A 14,332-nucleotide genomic window follows, 5' to 3' on the forward strand; every position below is an offset into this window, starting at 1 on the left:
CAGCTGAGGGGCAGACCGGGATCTCTCCGATATCTCCACACCTTATCTCGGTGTCGGGCCGATAGTGCGGGGCCGATGGTGCGGGGCCGTCGCACTTTTGTGTAATTCTATCCACTTGAACTTGCTTGATATATATCTTGATCCCGAAGGGAATCAGTCATTCTGCCATTTGTGAAGACCCCAACTCGACGGCTTGCTCACACGTATAAACATATCAACGGCAGCCCTCTGCGTCAACATGTCCACGAGTCGTGTTATCAATGTCGCTGTAGGTCATCGCGGCAGACACGGTCGACTACCCAGCTCACATAGCGCAGGTCATCGGTGCGGGGGAGATCGCAATGTGCACCCATGTAAGGCTCCCCATGTGTGCAGTCGCAACCTGTCCAGCTAAATCCGGCCTCTAGCTGCCTACCCTCGGCTTCCTTTCGCACATGTACGAGGTCACGGCAATAGTGGATGTTTCGAAGCAAGCCTTGGAGCACTGTGCGCGAAAGTTCAACATCCCCCGCACATTCACAGACGTGTAGGTTAGGTCAAATTGGAGGCATGCCCCGGGTGCTCACGTCTTCAACAGGTCGGAAATGCTGGCAGCGTGCTCCGACGTAGATGTGGTATTGATCTGTCATTCCGAGTGAGTTTCCCTTCCCGAATGATGTCGAGTATGCGCGATTGCTGATACTGAGCTCAACATTCAGCGAGTTCCACGTAAGGAGATTACCGGCCAGACGTATCCTAAATATTAGCTCATATAAAGCCAGAGCGTACACGCAGTGCAATGTCTGAAAGCCGGCAAGCATCTCTTTATAGAAAAGCCGATGGCTCAGACCTTGCGAGAAGCGGACGATATCGAGACCGCACGCCTCGCTTCCGGCAAGTTGGTCTTTGTCGGCTACATGAGACGATATGCGACCGCGTTCTTGAGGTTTAAGGAGGCCGTGGGCAAACTGGATCCAGCCCAGATCAACTACGGTAGGGCTCTTTTCTAGGGTTAGAATCATTGCTGATTGCTCTAGTCCGGTTCCGCAACTTTACATCGAGGGTGAGTAATGTTCACTCGATGCCAATGGTTTCTACACTAACAAGCTTCTGTAGGTCAAGGATGGGATTATCTCACAGAGCGGCACCTACTCACAACGTTTCTCGGGCAAGTCTCTCCGAATGCCCCAACGTGTATGATCGTCCGCTCACTGAATGCAGATATCCCTGAGGAGGCTTCGGCTAAGAGGCGTCAAGTCGCCACGAGCCAATTCGAGGAGTACACGGGCCTCGACTACAAATCGCCGGTCGCGCAGTACATTCGGGCTTGCAAGTTCCACATCTCCCCGCACGACCTAAGCCTCATGCGAGAGCTGTTTGGTCTTCCTCGCCATGTCATTGCAGCCGTGCCAAGTGCTCGGGGGGAACTTTTTGTCCATTATGCTGCAGTAGTAAGTTAATCCCCAAGCCAAGCCATGGAGCCGGCCCAGTGCTAATCATTACTCGTAGCGACGGCTTTGTTCTTGCGTATGAGGTGAGTCTAACGCACAGTATCAAAATCGTGTGCAACGCGTTCAATATACTGACCTCTGTAGTCTGGCGAGGATGCGGTCTTGTCTGTGGACGCGACCGTCGAGGTCCTGGCTCAGCACCAGCGACTCAAGCTCACCTTTGACTCGTGAGTCTACTATCCCATTACCCCAGTCAACCGGATTGCTAAGGTTTAGGCCGTATATCAAAGGTTTGCCAATCACCGCGACTACGCTCTCCAGGCACCCCAACGGGGACTTTTCTGAAGAGACAATCCGGCCGACATACGAAGACTACTACACGTTAATGTTCAAAGAGCTGCATCGCTGCCTGAGCGGCGATGCAGAAATCAAGACTACCGTGCTGGACTGTGAGTGTAGAGCAGACCCAACTAGAGCAGTAGACTGACTTCATTCTCAGCTCGGGAGGAAATTAGCATGCTGAGCGATATTCTGAAAGTCTTAGCAGAAGGATTCGAAAAGAGCCAGGAGATTAGCAGGGACCGGTAGAGTATACTGCCAAAAGTCTATTTTGTATACATGATCGTCATCTTTCCTGTTGCTGTTGCGGCGATCACTGTGATGAATCACGTGAAATCCGTATCTAGTGTCGGCCACAGCCATTACAATAGCTTCCTCTTTGTCCCTCATGCTTAGTATTCTCGCGAATGCCACTACTTTGTCGCTCGATACTGCGCTAGCTACACATCGTAACCAGGCGCCTCACAATCACATTAGGCCAGGCCGAGGATCACTTGACTGTGCGGCTATTCTCTTCACTTGTGATTCCCCCGCTCAGCTCATAGCCACGGTGAGCAAACGTGTCGACCTTGCCTCCTAGGTCTGCTAGGCCGCAGACAAGGCGCAGCAGCGTGCGGTTCTGGGAGGCTTACTATCCGGATCAGCTTTGTACAAGTCAAAGCCGAGGCAGGAGTTTGGAGAAGAGTTACCGAGCTCGTAATAACCTGGGACGAGGCCCGGGACAAGAATGGTAGGAGGATGTTATATACACGGGTAAACACCCCTTTGCACCATAAAGATCGCTTGACCCGCGCTTGAGTCACGTACCGTATAGGTATATATTAAATCAAAGATTATACTTAAAATTCAACTCAAAATTCAACGACTCTGGCAATCATAATCCCTCTTCGCTGCCACGTCCACGAGACCCAAATGCCGTCCTCGTCATCTTCCTCCGTAGGCGTCAAGCAAGGGTACCTATGTATGCTAGTCAGCCAACAAACATCTCCTCATCCCAGCAGCTCGTCAGCGAAAGCCCCCAAGACACTCACGAAAACTCAGATCTCCCGTCGTTCACGATTCCCGTCTCCAAGGCAATGACTCGCTTGAAATCATCAGGCGGAGGCGCGTCCTCGAGCGTTGCCCAAAGCTTCCACGTATTGCCGTCATCCTCGCTGATCGCAAGGCATAGCGGTGTTCGCGGGCCCCAGTTTTGCGTCTGGTAGTTGCCGGCCCTTTCATTGCGTCAGCTCTTACACTCCCTTGCACGGTCAAAATGCAGACTCACCAGACAACTCGTCCATCCCGCAAGGTCGTCACGCAATGACCCGAATTGTTGTTGGGTAGCGATGTCCTATACGCTGGCCCCCACGTTCGGCCATAGTCGGTGGAGTCCGCTTGGATAATGCACCCAACACTGGATCGCATCGTCATGTGACAGTGTCCCGGCTTGCCTTTGGACTCCCATATCCCAGGTTGAATGACACCCTCTCCGGGGAAGCTGCCGTCGGCCTTTCCGCGATCAGAGGGAAGCTCGATGAGATCGGACCGGATCCACTTTTCTCCTTGCTTAAAGTCGTCGCCGGGCCTGGGTTTGGGCGCGACGTCAGACCAAGCGTCCTGCAAACGAGGATAAGCCGATGCCTTGAGAGGTTGTCCGGGGGGGATCTGCAATCTGCTAAAGGGAACGCACCCATACACCGTAGGCTTCACTGCCCGGCGGGTTGGTAACCTCGTACGAGCCCGCCGAGAGCCAATCGCCATTGCTCAATACGATCGGCGGATTCTTCTGTGGCCCTCTGCCTCTTTTTCCGTCTGGTCCGGGAACAAGCTCTCTCGGTACAGACCAGGTCTCTCCACCATCGTCGCTGCTTGTCCAGAACGTAACCCAGACGGGAATAGGCGTAAACTTTTTGAAAAAGACGTGGAGTTCTTGCGGCCGAGAGCGGTCCGGGATAAAGAGCACCGGATTCCAGTAGACAATCTCCTCGCCATCTTTATTGCCGGCGATTCCCCGAGGCTTGGTCCAACTGCCATCGGTATTTTTGGAGAACCTGCCCATGTCCTTTAGCTCAAATGCGACTGGTCGCAAGCTTCAAGGTGAGAAAGAGGGCACTGACCAGATCTTTGTGTCTATCGAGCCCTCGTAAGACCCTCCGAACCAAGTCGAATACTTGACACCGCCAGCCACGGCAATGTTGGTGCAGTGGATCGCTGGAGCTCGTTCATCATCCTTGGAGACCGACTCAGGAGTGACTAGCGCTGGTTTGTCGGTGCGAGCGCACTCGGCGTACGTTGGGACTTTGGGAGCGTGCTCTGCAGACATGGCGGGGGCGCAAACAAGTGGGATGAGAGTTCAGAATAGGTCTTGAGTGATTACAATTGTTACCGATTGAGACGCGTCACTACCAAATTATACTGCTTCACGCTCGCGGATTGAGTTAGTCGGCAAGTCTCGGGCCGGCCGAGCATCCCGAATCCCACCCCGCACCATATGCGGGGCTGTCGGAGGGTACCCGATACCATACAGAACGGGGATTTCTGTTTTATCATGAAAGAAAGGGTGCTTTTCAAGTAAATACCGCGCCTATTTGGCAGATCCATCCATGGCCGCCATTGCGCGCCCGCTGGCGCAACCGGACGACAGCGTGTCGCCGGGAGTGACGCGTCCCAGCCGTTCACGCGCTTCACGCACCGAGGTCGATTATCGAAAACTGCACCGAGGAACGCCGGCAAACGAGGAAATTTCGAGTCAAGGGCACTGATAAAAACAGCTATGTCCAAGAGTCTCGGTTGGAGACGATATTGAAGCCCGTCGCCGGCGTGCACGATTCCGTGGACGAACGCTTCGCGCTGGTTCAGGGGGCCATCGACCAGGTACCGGACATTGGGCAAGTGAAGGTGGCCGTGTCAGAAGAGGTCAGGGATATGGTGCAAGAGTAGCTGAAGGTCACTGTGCAAGGCGAAATCGTACATGCCATTGGGGAAGAAGTCAAAAGAACGGTGCAGCAACAGGCGAGTGAGGTAGTCCGCCGGGAAGTCACGCAGGTCGTGCAGCAAGAGATCATGAACATTGGCACCGAAAAAGTCATTAGTATCGTTCAACGGCAGGTCACTAGTATCGTTCAGCAACAAGTCAGTAGTATCATACAGGAGCAGGTCATGGCCATCGTTGAAAAGCAGCTATCCGGTATTCACCAGTCGAGCCCGAACCCATCGTATGCCGACGTTGCGCGTACGCCGCCCGGCAGCCACCCCAGTAACCTGAAGACAATCTTCAACCAGACAACCCCTTTAACTTTCACGGATACGTTGCACTGCACCGTGGACGTGTCTAATGTGGAAGAGGCGGAATGGAAGCGAGCGCAAGGAAAATCAGACAATTGAGAAAAAGATGCGTGACAAAGAGGAAGGAGGCGTGTGGCAGTCACGGGACCCCCGCAACACTGGTCGCATCCGCATCACCCGTCGGGACTAAATTGAGCTTGGACGGGTGAAGGAAGCGGCCGAGAAGACCGAAGTGGCGGGGGCAGCGGGGGCACGCATGCTGCGGGGTGAGTGGTGCCCGGTCAAGGTAGACAATGCGTGCCGGACAGCGGTGCTGGACGAGCACGGCGAGCTTCGAGCAGATATTGTAGAGAGATGCTGGAGAAGGAAAACTAGGTGAGGATTGCAAGAATGTCGTGGCTCAGCCAGAAAGATCTACCAAAGGCGTACGGATCTATGGTCGTGTATGTAAACAAGCGCGCTGACGCAGCGAGTCTACTGGAAGGCCAATACTTCAACGAGGATGGAGAGTCGGCCTTCACCCGTGTCTTCGAGCCCAGGCGTGGACCGATGCAGTGCTTCAGTTGTATGGGTGTCGGGCACTAAGCCTTTTCGTGCACGAAAGCGCAGCTTTGTAGCAGCTGTGCTCAGCCAGGCCACCGCCATAGTGAAAGCCAAGCAGAGGAACCTAGGTGTGCAATCTGCGACAGGCCTCACGAGTCGTCTAGCCGCCAGTGTCGTACTCTCTACCCGGTGAATGATGTCTAAGCCGATGCACATCCTGCAAATAAATGTGCGGAAACAGCGAAACGTGCAGCACAGCTTGATGAACGACCCAAGTCTGAAAGAGTGCGTGGCCCTGGTAATCAGCGAGCCTCATGTTTTTGAGATGGATGGGAAGGTGAGGATGAGCCCGATGGGACATCAGGGCTGGACGGCCATCCTTCTTTGCGAGAGACACGACGGCAGATGGACGGCGCGAAGCATGCTGTGGGTACGCAGGGATATCGAGTGCGAACAGGTGAGTGCGCCATCGGCAAGGACAGACTGTTACAGCGGCTAGCGGCTAGAGGCATCCAACCGGATCTGGTAAACTGGATCAATGCCTTCTACTCCGGACGCACAGCGACGATCGTGGTGAACGGTCAGGCAAGATTCTGAAACATGTAACGTATCTCGAAGGATTCAGCAACCGCGTGATCTTTGCATGGGCACTAGTAAATCCGATTTTTGAGCTAGGGCAAAGAGCGAAGCAGTTGGCGCAGCAATCTACTGACGAGGGGCGAGTAGCACAAGACACCGAGTCAGACTGAGCAAAAGAACAGTTCAGAACGCCCAAGAGCACCTGGGGAGAGCGACTCAGCAGGTGTGGACAACGGCCGGAGAATCCATGCGCAGAATCGACGCTGCCTGGCCTGGCGATCACACTCGGCAGATTTACGACGACCTCAGCAAGAGACAAGCGAACATTCTCACACAGCTCCGCACAGACATAACACCACTGACGGGTATCTACACAAGATCAAAGCAGTTGGAACGAATCGTTGCGATTGTGGTGAGGCAGCGGAGTCAAGAGAGCACTTCATCTTTCACTGCGACAGGTGGAGTGAGCAGAGGAAGTTCTTGGGCGTGTGGATAGACGAAGACAATCTTTCGCGTCTGCTCGAAGGCAAGTTCACCACGCATAGCGATGACTGAAAACCGGACATGGATGCGGTGCGAGTTGAGATCCGCTGGATCCCCGCACATGTGGGTGTGCCTGGCAATGAGGCGGCGGACGCTGAGGCAAAGTTTCCGGCAGAATGCGGGGGTGGGGCGTATTGCGGTCCTGTGACCCGATTGGCCTTCTCCGTGTGGCGCTGGGTGCGGTAGCGGATCAAGATCTGGTGGGAGAAAGCCCGGGCGAACGAGAGAACAGCGTAGCGATACCGCCAGTTGCTAGGGGTGAAAGATGGGCCTTTGAAGAAGCTTCTGAAGCTCTGGGAGAATCTGCCCAAGGTGTATTCGTTAATCCTGGTGTAGATGCGGTCCTAGCGTATCGGGTTACGGTATTTTCTGTTTGAATACGCTAATCAACGAGGGGAAGAAGACTAATGCAATAAAGACCGGTGTTACTGCAATGAGGGTAGTCAGACACTCTGGTATGTCCTCTTATAGTGTCTGTTGTACACTAGCGTGTAGGAAACTATGTTGAACAAGATCTGGTATAAAACAGATCTAGGGTAGATAACTGATTACAATACTATTGTATCAGACTCACAGGCTATTTGCTACGTAACTGAATTCATGCACTAAATAGGACTTCTCGGATAATTCTACTATGTGGAACATAAGGATATCAACGTAAACATTAATATACTCAACGGGAGCGGGCACTAGGAGGTAAAGACACTGTATATAAGGAAGAATACTGTTAACTAACAACTATAAGAGGTTATATAGACAGAGGAGCTACTACACTAGTATAGAACAAATGCAGAAGGAATCAGGGCATAACTGAGGTTATAGCTGTAGTGGTGGGGATAGGGGAGACAGTAGATGGCTGTAGAGCGCTGGGCGAGCTAGCAGTAGCCGATTACATTTATTGTGGGAGTTTTGTTACCGTTTTGGGGGTTTGATTACATGTTTTACCATAGCAACACGCCGTATCTCCTTTGTTTTTGTTACCGTGGGCATGGCGTTTGGACAGGTTCTGGTTTCCGATGGAGTAAACGCCTATATAGCGACGGCGCTCACTAGCTAGGCTGCATTAGGTTAATAGAATCTTGAATTGAATTGAATTGAATTGAATTAAATTGGATGCGGTGAGAGCTCTGATCAATTTCACCCTAGCGACTAAAAGATTCGAGCACGACACCAACGAACCATGTCGAACGACGAGATAGATCGCGAACAAAGATCGGAGAACTTTACCCTACGGACCATCAATACCGCACCACCCCACGCACCCTCGTGCACACGGCAGGTTCCCCCTTCATTTGCTAAAAACACAGCTTCAAGAGTACCCGCCAACCATTAATTACGAGAACTCGGAAAAAGGCAATACACACTGTTAGATGGCTAGAATGTCAAAGGGCAGTGTGCATGCAGTTCTGTTAGGTCTAGCCTTCCCAGGATGCGCGTAAACTTTGTGACGTAGAAAGTGTTGCCCTTTACGTGCTTAGCCCCGGGCGGAATAAATCCTTCCTCCTCCTGTCGGTGGGCTAAGGGAAAGATGAATAAGGCAGAAAGACGCCAGTCTACGGACTGCATGCAGGCAATATGACCAACTTCTCCAATGGCCATATGAAGGCACGACATTGCTTATACTAAACATACGTCCATTCCTCCATCCGAACGCCGTCGTTCGATCCAGCCGCCATCAGGCGTCCCCCGTCAACCGTGAGTCTCGCGTTATTCATGTAACCGCCTGCCGCCGAAGCCAAAAGGAGGCAAGGCCCAACTATCTCTGTTTCTTAGTCCCGCTCGCCCAGCTGGGCATCGCGCAACTGCCTTTGCCGCTTGGGGATTGGACTCGATCAGATCGCTCAGATCAGGTTTCGCAGAAACGCCAGTCATTTCGGAGGGGAAAATCCCGGGGAGAATCGTGTTAACCCGTATCTTGAAGCTGTTGAAAGACGCATTAGCACACAGAACCTCGAGTACTGGAACGTCAAACTTGCGGTGTGAATCGCGAGGCGAGCAGACTTGCACAGTGTAGTGTCGCAGCCTAGCCAATTAGTGTCGATTCGATTGGGAGACGACGTGAACTCACCTTGGAGATGGGATACGACAATGCTCCCACTGTCCTGGGCGACAATCAGCCTCGGCATCCCAAGCGAAACAATGTGTGGTGGATGACTTACCGCTGTAGCATCATTCCTGCTATGGAGGCAATGACTATGACCGTCGGAGCTGATGACTGTCGCAAGAGGGGAACCATCCTCGTGCTGACAAAGTAGACACCATTGACATTGATTGAATAGGTCGACTGAAAGTCGTCATCGTCGAGACCATGCCACAACAGCTTCTCGACTGCATCGGGATCGTTATGTCGGCCGTCAAACTCTGATGCTTCGGCTTTCCAGGCGCGATTTATCCCAGCGCAATTGATCAATACATCGACGTGGTCCTCGAGCGTCTGCAGCGCAGTCACGAACTCATCGACTCTTTGTTTAGACCCAACGTCGCCGGGTAGTCTCATTGCAGTCAGCACTCGCGATGGTGAGGTGGTTGGGCTGGGGTGGGGGCAAACGGTAAGGAGGGATCGCTCACGGTATGACTTTGCCTCGACTCGTCGCATTGATCTCGTCTGCCGCCAAGTTTAGGACATCGACTCTTCTTCCCACAATGTAGACCTTGGCGCCGTTGAACGCAAAACCGCCGGCGATTGCTGAGGAGGATGTGAGCGAGGCACAACGCAACAGCCGTGCAGAACTACGTACCTTTTCCGAGTCCTGAACCTCCTCCGGTAACGACCACAGTCTAGACACGTCAGCAGCTGCAGTTCTACGCCGCGATCGACTTACTTTTCCCTCGACAGAAAACAGCGAAGACAAGCTAAATGATTCGAGGTCGAGCATTGCAGATGCGTTTCGTGATACGAATTTGTGAGGTGGTGATGAAGAAGAAGAAGAAGAAGAAGAAGAAGAAGAAGAAGAACACCTCTAAACAGGAATCTGCGCGTTATTGTGACCTTTACGGCCAGAAGCACCACCACTTTGCGCTGATATGATCAGAGCGGGCCGACAATCGGTCGGTCCGAGTCAGAGCCGAAGACGCCTTGGCAGCTACGGCCAGGAGCACCACGACTTTGCGCTGATGTAATCTGAGCGGGCGGACAATCGGTCGGCCCGAATCGGAGCCGAAGACGCTTTGATAACTAGGCCCAGACCTCCCTGACCATCATAAATAACTATCTCCCGAACTTTCAGAACGGGCCTTCAAACACTATCGATTCGACCATCAATCAAGATGGGATTTGGCATAGTCGAAGACCGCCCAACACCTTGTCAGTCTTACCAATCTGCTTGAGAGATGTCTTATCAGTGCTGACTGTGTGATGTGCAGCCGAGGTCTATAATTGGCGAATCTACACATTTGCAATCGTAGCGTCGTTTGGAGCTCTCATGTTTGTGGGTTCACGGCGATCTTTGTATCATGGGTCAATAAGCTAAGCTCTTGTCATCAGGGTTATGATGGCTCATTCTGGGGAACGACGCTTGCCCGAGCCAGCTTCCAGGAGGTAAATCGACAGCATGCAGATGAATCTCTCTACCTTCTCGGCTGACACGCTTCAGCATTTCGGCTTCACGGACATGTCCGCTTCTGCCAGGACATCTAACACGTCAAACCTTACCTCGGTCTACCTCGCTGCAGGTTTCTTTGGTTCGCTCTTTGCCTGGCCGTCCAGCGAGACGCTTGGCCGGATCCAGGCAATGCAGGTCACCTGCACTGTCTTTTTGGTCGGTGCTATCCTTATGACAGCTGCGACCTCGAGCTTGCCAATGATGTATGCGGGGCGAGTCTTGACTGGCTTTGGCGTGGGTGCCTTGACGGGTATTATCCCGTCCTACATCGCCGAGGTAGCTCCTACCGCCATCCGTGGACAATTAACTGGGTGAGTTATTGCTTCTTGGCGCCTAACGCTACGAAGAGAGCCATGCGCTGACAATTTAGGTATTTCGACGTATGTATACGTCTCTACTGTCAAGATGTGCTGTGCTTACCGCCCCCTTTATTCTACAGGTAGCGTACCAGGTCGGGTCAGTGCATTTCACAGTTTGTAAAGGTGGTGACGCGCGGCTCACATTGCTTCCAGCTCTTTGGTCGGGTTCTGGATCAACTACGGGATCCAACAACACATGGGGGTCGACGCGGTGATCACATTCCGCATTCCCATGGCCATTCAACTCATCCCCGGAGGTGCTTTGGCCTTGGGAACGCTTATCCTTCGAGAATCGCCTACGTTGCTCTGGCGAAAAGGTAAAAGGGAACAAGCGATCCAGAACCTCTGCTATCTTCGCCAACTCCCCGCCGACCATCAATATATGCTGGAAGAAGTTGGCAGGATCGAGGCCAGGCTGGAGGAGGAAGAACGGCTATCTGGCGGCCGGACAGGCTGGGTGGCTCTACTGCGTGGTTCCACGGCCGAAATGAAGACTTCGAGTATGCGATACCGGCTGTACGTTCCCCGCACAGAAAATCTTTGGCGTGTGCTGACCACCGCTCAGCGCCATAATTGTTGGAATGTTTATGTTCCAGAACTGGTCCGGTTCCATCTGCATCAAGTGAGATATGCTCCCATGGTTGAGGAGTCCAGACGACTCGTTGCTGATCTGCCAGCTACTATTCTCCGATCCTGTTTAAGTCGCTCCTCCTCAGCGACGTGGCGCTATACACTGGCATCTATGGAGTCTGCCGGTCTGTCGCAGCTATTGCCTTCTATGCCTTGATCGTGAGTCGAACGGAACGCCGGTTTTGCACCTTCCCAACCCGACTGACGCAACGCTCAGGTGGATCGCAGTGGACGTCGAATCCCCTGGCTGATCTCCGCCTCGGCATGCTCCCTGGCACTCTTGTACATTGCAATCTTTACAACTGTGGCCGATACAACCCTAGGAACCCCTTCTGCCTCTGTCCACGCCGCCGGTACCGGCGCAACCGCGATGGTGATGCTTTACGGAATCTGTATGTCCCCGCATCCTCCTCGCTGGTTTCCACCAGTTGCATTCAGCTGACAACGACATAGTCTGGAGTTTTGGAGGGAACGGTCTACCGTATGCCTGTCAAATTCTTGTCGTGGCGAAGCGATTAAGCTAACATTGATCAGATGGATCGTCGCCGCAGAGATCTTCCCCGCCCGACTCAGGCCAATCACCGGTGCCTTTGCCGCCTCTCTGCAGTGGCTCTTTAGTGTATGTCATCCCCCTTTCTTGCACAAGTACTTGTCTCCGGCTGACCATGTATGATTAGTTCATCCTCACATTGGTCTTCCCGTACATGATCGAGTCTGTCGTCAACGCAAACGGAACTTTCTTTTTCTTTTCAGCCCTCTGTTTCTTGACCGCGTAAGTTTTGGCTGTTTCATCAAAAGTGGCTGCATTGGGGTGGGAGCTGACGTTGGTACAGCGTATTCACCTTCATCTGGGTTCCCGAGACCAAGGCAGTGCCCATCGAGAGTTGCCAGGCGTTGTTCTCTGGCAAAATGCGGCATGCGGCCTGGCGAGCCAAGAAGCTCTTTCCACCGAACGGTATTCCACCCCTTCCCGAGAATATCGCGGCGGGCGAAGCGGCGTACATCCAGGCGCATCGGCCATCGTCTCCGTCTCATGAATTTATCAAGAGCAAGAACGAGAGTGACCACATCGAGTCTGTTTGAACAGCCTTGTCTACACCGACAACAAGATGAGGAACATGTTTGGTGTATTGAGAGAGAGAGCTGTGGTGATGATAAAGAGCGGAGGATCATTCGGCACGCACGATTCCGAGGTGTACGTTGAAAAGGGTTGATACTATACGGAGTTTAAGGACTAGTGAATTCATCAACTCATCAAGGCTCATCTGTTTCTGGCTACAGCAGCATTCCCTTCTCTTCTGTGATCCGTCTCCTCTTCTCATTCCTCTCTATCAATCATCGCACGTCCAAGACTAATAATAGTACGCTTATGAAGTGGGCACCGAGTATATAGTTGGAAACCCGGCAAACGTACTACTCAGTCTCCGTGCGTATGGCCGCACTGTGTCCCGATCTGATGGACCTGCCTTTTGAGTGGAGTGGTCTGAGGAAGGAAGTATAGTCAAGTGGGATCATGGTGCAGACAATGGAGAACTTTCGAGGGCTGGGCCACAGGGCAGTTTCGCTAGTGGAAGAGTCGATCGAAGATCTGATGGGTGCGTTTCGACCGACACTAGACTTGGGTCGCTTGAAAGACAGGATCTCTAAACAAAAACGTGGGCATCGCTTCCTGCAAGACGCAAGAAATGGGCTCGACTCGGCATATCTTGAGTTTTCCGAAGCAATCTGTACGGAAGTTGCACATGGTCTAAAGACGCGAAATGGTTGGAATGGGCGGGCGGTCCGGCGTTATCTGAAAAAAGAAGAGAAACTGCTCGAATACATCATGCTGATGATGTTGTGACAGCCAAGGAGTGGGCGTCCGTGCGCGGGGACCTAATTTTAAGCATTGAGCCACGCGTACTACATGTTCTATAATAGGGCTTACTTCGTTTATATTAATTAGCTATGTTTTCCTCTTCTTTATAACTATAATTTAAGTCTTTTAGTTAGTTGCCTCGTACCTTCTCGAAGGTACTAATCTACCTCGTTATGATCTGCCCCGTCGTGGGGTATAGATTCACTTATTGGTATAAGTAGCCGATTAAGTTCCGAACTATATAGTGCGGATGAATGATGCTGTCATAATATTCTGGTGAGGTATTCCCATGTTGATATTGATGCCTCAGGCAACCAGGGGGTTGAGAACCCTCGGTGGTCAACTGGCAGCCCCTGGGGAACGATGCGGGACGGCAACCCCGCATGCAGGCCACGTCCTCGGGTTACACAGTCTGTTGGCATGCGCCTCGTATCCTGGTGTTGATTCCTGTTTGTTTCATGTTTGTATTGAAGACTTTGTTTATAAATTGATGCTTGAGGAGTGGGGTTCAAACTCCTCAAGAAACAGTCGCTGTTACAATTGGACTTGGTGCTTTGCTCTTCTACCTAATTGGCAGGCCTTCTACCTTGCAGGTAGATATATCTTAACATTTACCCACATAGTATATAAACACACGAGAGAAAAGAAGGTAAGGTGGATTTGGGCCAATTCCACGACAATGGAGCGAACGACCCCAACTTTTTCTCGGCACAAGATGCTATAAATATGACAAGATGGTCTTATGCTCGTGGGTCTCGAGGTTCGCTTTCGGGTAACTTGTGGCACCGCTTAAGTCAGTTTCGAGAAGATCAGTTAGTTAGTTAGCTAGAACTTTATAAGCGGGTTGCATGGAGACATTGGAGATTGACACACGGGTATAAATATTGGGAGTTTCCCCGACTCGCCTTAAATCCCTAACTTCTGACTTAGTTTCATTCATGTACTCAGTAATACACTTACATTTCAACATCACCTTGGCCTACCAACATTCTTGATATTTCTGTACTCATTGCACTCGCTAATTTTACAGCCACTGTGGTCGCGGGTAGCTGGGCATCGCTTGCTCTGAGGGTTCAAGAGTATCGTGCGACTGTCAATTCCCCCTCCATGGTGGGTGTGCACTGTCGGCGGGAACCACGTCTCACTGCCAAAGGATGCTACTGAGCCGTACATATATTTAAA

The 14,332-nt window shown here is 52.1% G+C and overlaps 8 protein-coding genes across 8 annotated transcripts; 6 read left to right on the top strand and 2 right to left on the bottom strand.

Moving 5' to 3' along the window:
• Window positions 1-238: 238 nt before the first annotated feature.
• Window positions 239-2,018, top strand: N7509_012012 (Gfo/Idh/MocA family protein; the record flags this gene model as incomplete). The annotated part of the gene is made up of 11 exons (XM_056636649.1): window positions 239-268; window positions 318-353; window positions 408-526; window positions 578-634; window positions 699-708; window positions 762-972; window positions 1,017-1,046; window positions 1,096-1,430; window positions 1,575-1,657; window positions 1,707-1,879; window positions 1,930-2,018. 11 exons carry the CDS (start codon window positions 239-241, stop codon window positions 2,016-2,018), a joined length of 1,173 nt encoding a protein of 390 aa, XP_056482679.1.
• Window positions 2,019-2,620: 602 nt separating this feature from the next.
• Window positions 2,621-4,074, bottom strand: N7509_012013 (neuraminidase; the record flags this gene model as incomplete). The annotated part of the gene is made up of 5 exons (XM_056636650.1): window positions 2,621-2,726; window positions 2,801-2,983; window positions 3,037-3,368; window positions 3,442-3,802; window positions 3,869-4,074. 5 exons carry the CDS (start codon window positions 4,072-4,074, stop codon window positions 2,621-2,623), a joined length of 1,188 nt encoding a protein of 395 aa, XP_056482680.1.
• A 740-nt stretch (window positions 4,075-4,814) lies between these two features.
• Window positions 4,815-5,135, top strand: N7509_012014 (uncharacterized protein; the record flags this gene model as incomplete). The annotated part of the gene is made up of 1 exon (XM_056636651.1): window positions 4,815-5,135. One exon carries the CDS (start codon window positions 4,815-4,817, stop codon window positions 5,133-5,135), a length of 321 nt encoding a protein of 106 aa, XP_056482681.1.
• A 7-nt stretch (window positions 5,136-5,142) lies between these two features.
• On the top strand, window positions 5,143-5,415 carry N7509_012015 (uncharacterized protein; the record flags this gene model as incomplete). The annotated part of the gene is made up of 2 exons (XM_056636652.1): window positions 5,143-5,215; window positions 5,252-5,415. The coding sequence occupies 2 exons, from the start codon at window positions 5,143-5,145 to the stop codon at window positions 5,413-5,415; spliced, it is 237 nt and encodes a 78-aa protein (XP_056482682.1).
• An 11-nt stretch (window positions 5,416-5,426) lies between these two features.
• N7509_012016 (uncharacterized protein) lies at window positions 5,427-5,772 on the top strand (the record flags this gene model as incomplete). Its single annotated transcript, XM_056636653.1, is given in 2 exon segments — window positions 5,427-5,479; window positions 5,493-5,772. 2 exon segments carry the CDS (start codon window positions 5,427-5,429, stop codon window positions 5,770-5,772), a joined length of 333 nt encoding a protein of 110 aa, XP_056482683.1.
• A 3-nt stretch (window positions 5,773-5,775) lies between these two features.
• On the top strand, window positions 5,776-6,176 carry N7509_012017 (reverse transcriptase; the record flags this gene model as incomplete). Its single annotated transcript, XM_056636654.1, has 2 exons — window positions 5,776-6,036; window positions 6,072-6,176. The coding sequence occupies 2 exons, from the start codon at window positions 5,776-5,778 to the stop codon at window positions 6,174-6,176; spliced, it is 366 nt and encodes a 121-aa protein (XP_056482684.1).
• A 2,232-nt stretch (window positions 6,177-8,408) lies between these two features.
• N7509_012018 (SDR family NAD(P)-dependent oxidoreductase) lies at window positions 8,409-9,577 on the bottom strand (the record flags this gene model as incomplete). Its single annotated transcript, XM_056636655.1, has 5 exons — window positions 8,409-8,724; window positions 8,861-9,193; window positions 9,270-9,387; window positions 9,440-9,479; window positions 9,524-9,577. 5 exons carry the CDS (start codon window positions 9,575-9,577, stop codon window positions 8,409-8,411), a joined length of 861 nt encoding a protein of 286 aa, XP_056482685.1.
• A 391-nt stretch (window positions 9,578-9,968) lies between these two features.
• Window positions 9,969-12,375, top strand: N7509_012019 (sugar porter family MFS transporter; the record flags this gene model as incomplete). The annotated part of the gene is made up of 14 exons (XM_056636656.1): window positions 9,969-10,005; window positions 10,065-10,129; window positions 10,186-10,239; window positions 10,295-10,614; window positions 10,674-10,683; window positions 10,743-10,759; window positions 10,816-11,178; window positions 11,228-11,284; window positions 11,340-11,451; window positions 11,510-11,684; window positions 11,746-11,773; window positions 11,827-11,911; window positions 11,970-12,064; window positions 12,126-12,375. 14 exons carry the CDS (start codon window positions 9,969-9,971, stop codon window positions 12,373-12,375), a joined length of 1,668 nt encoding a protein of 555 aa, XP_056482686.1.
• Window positions 12,376-14,332: the final 1,957 nt, after the last annotated feature.

The sequence above is a fragment of the Penicillium cosmopolitanum genome (genome assembly GCF_028827165.1).
Source record: "Penicillium cosmopolitanum strain IBT 29677 chromosome Unknown utg000011l:1.0-3548175.0:1.0-3550911.0, whole genome shotgun sequence".
Lineage (NCBI taxonomy): Eukaryota > Fungi > Ascomycota > Eurotiomycetes > Eurotiales > Aspergillaceae > Penicillium > Penicillium cosmopolitanum.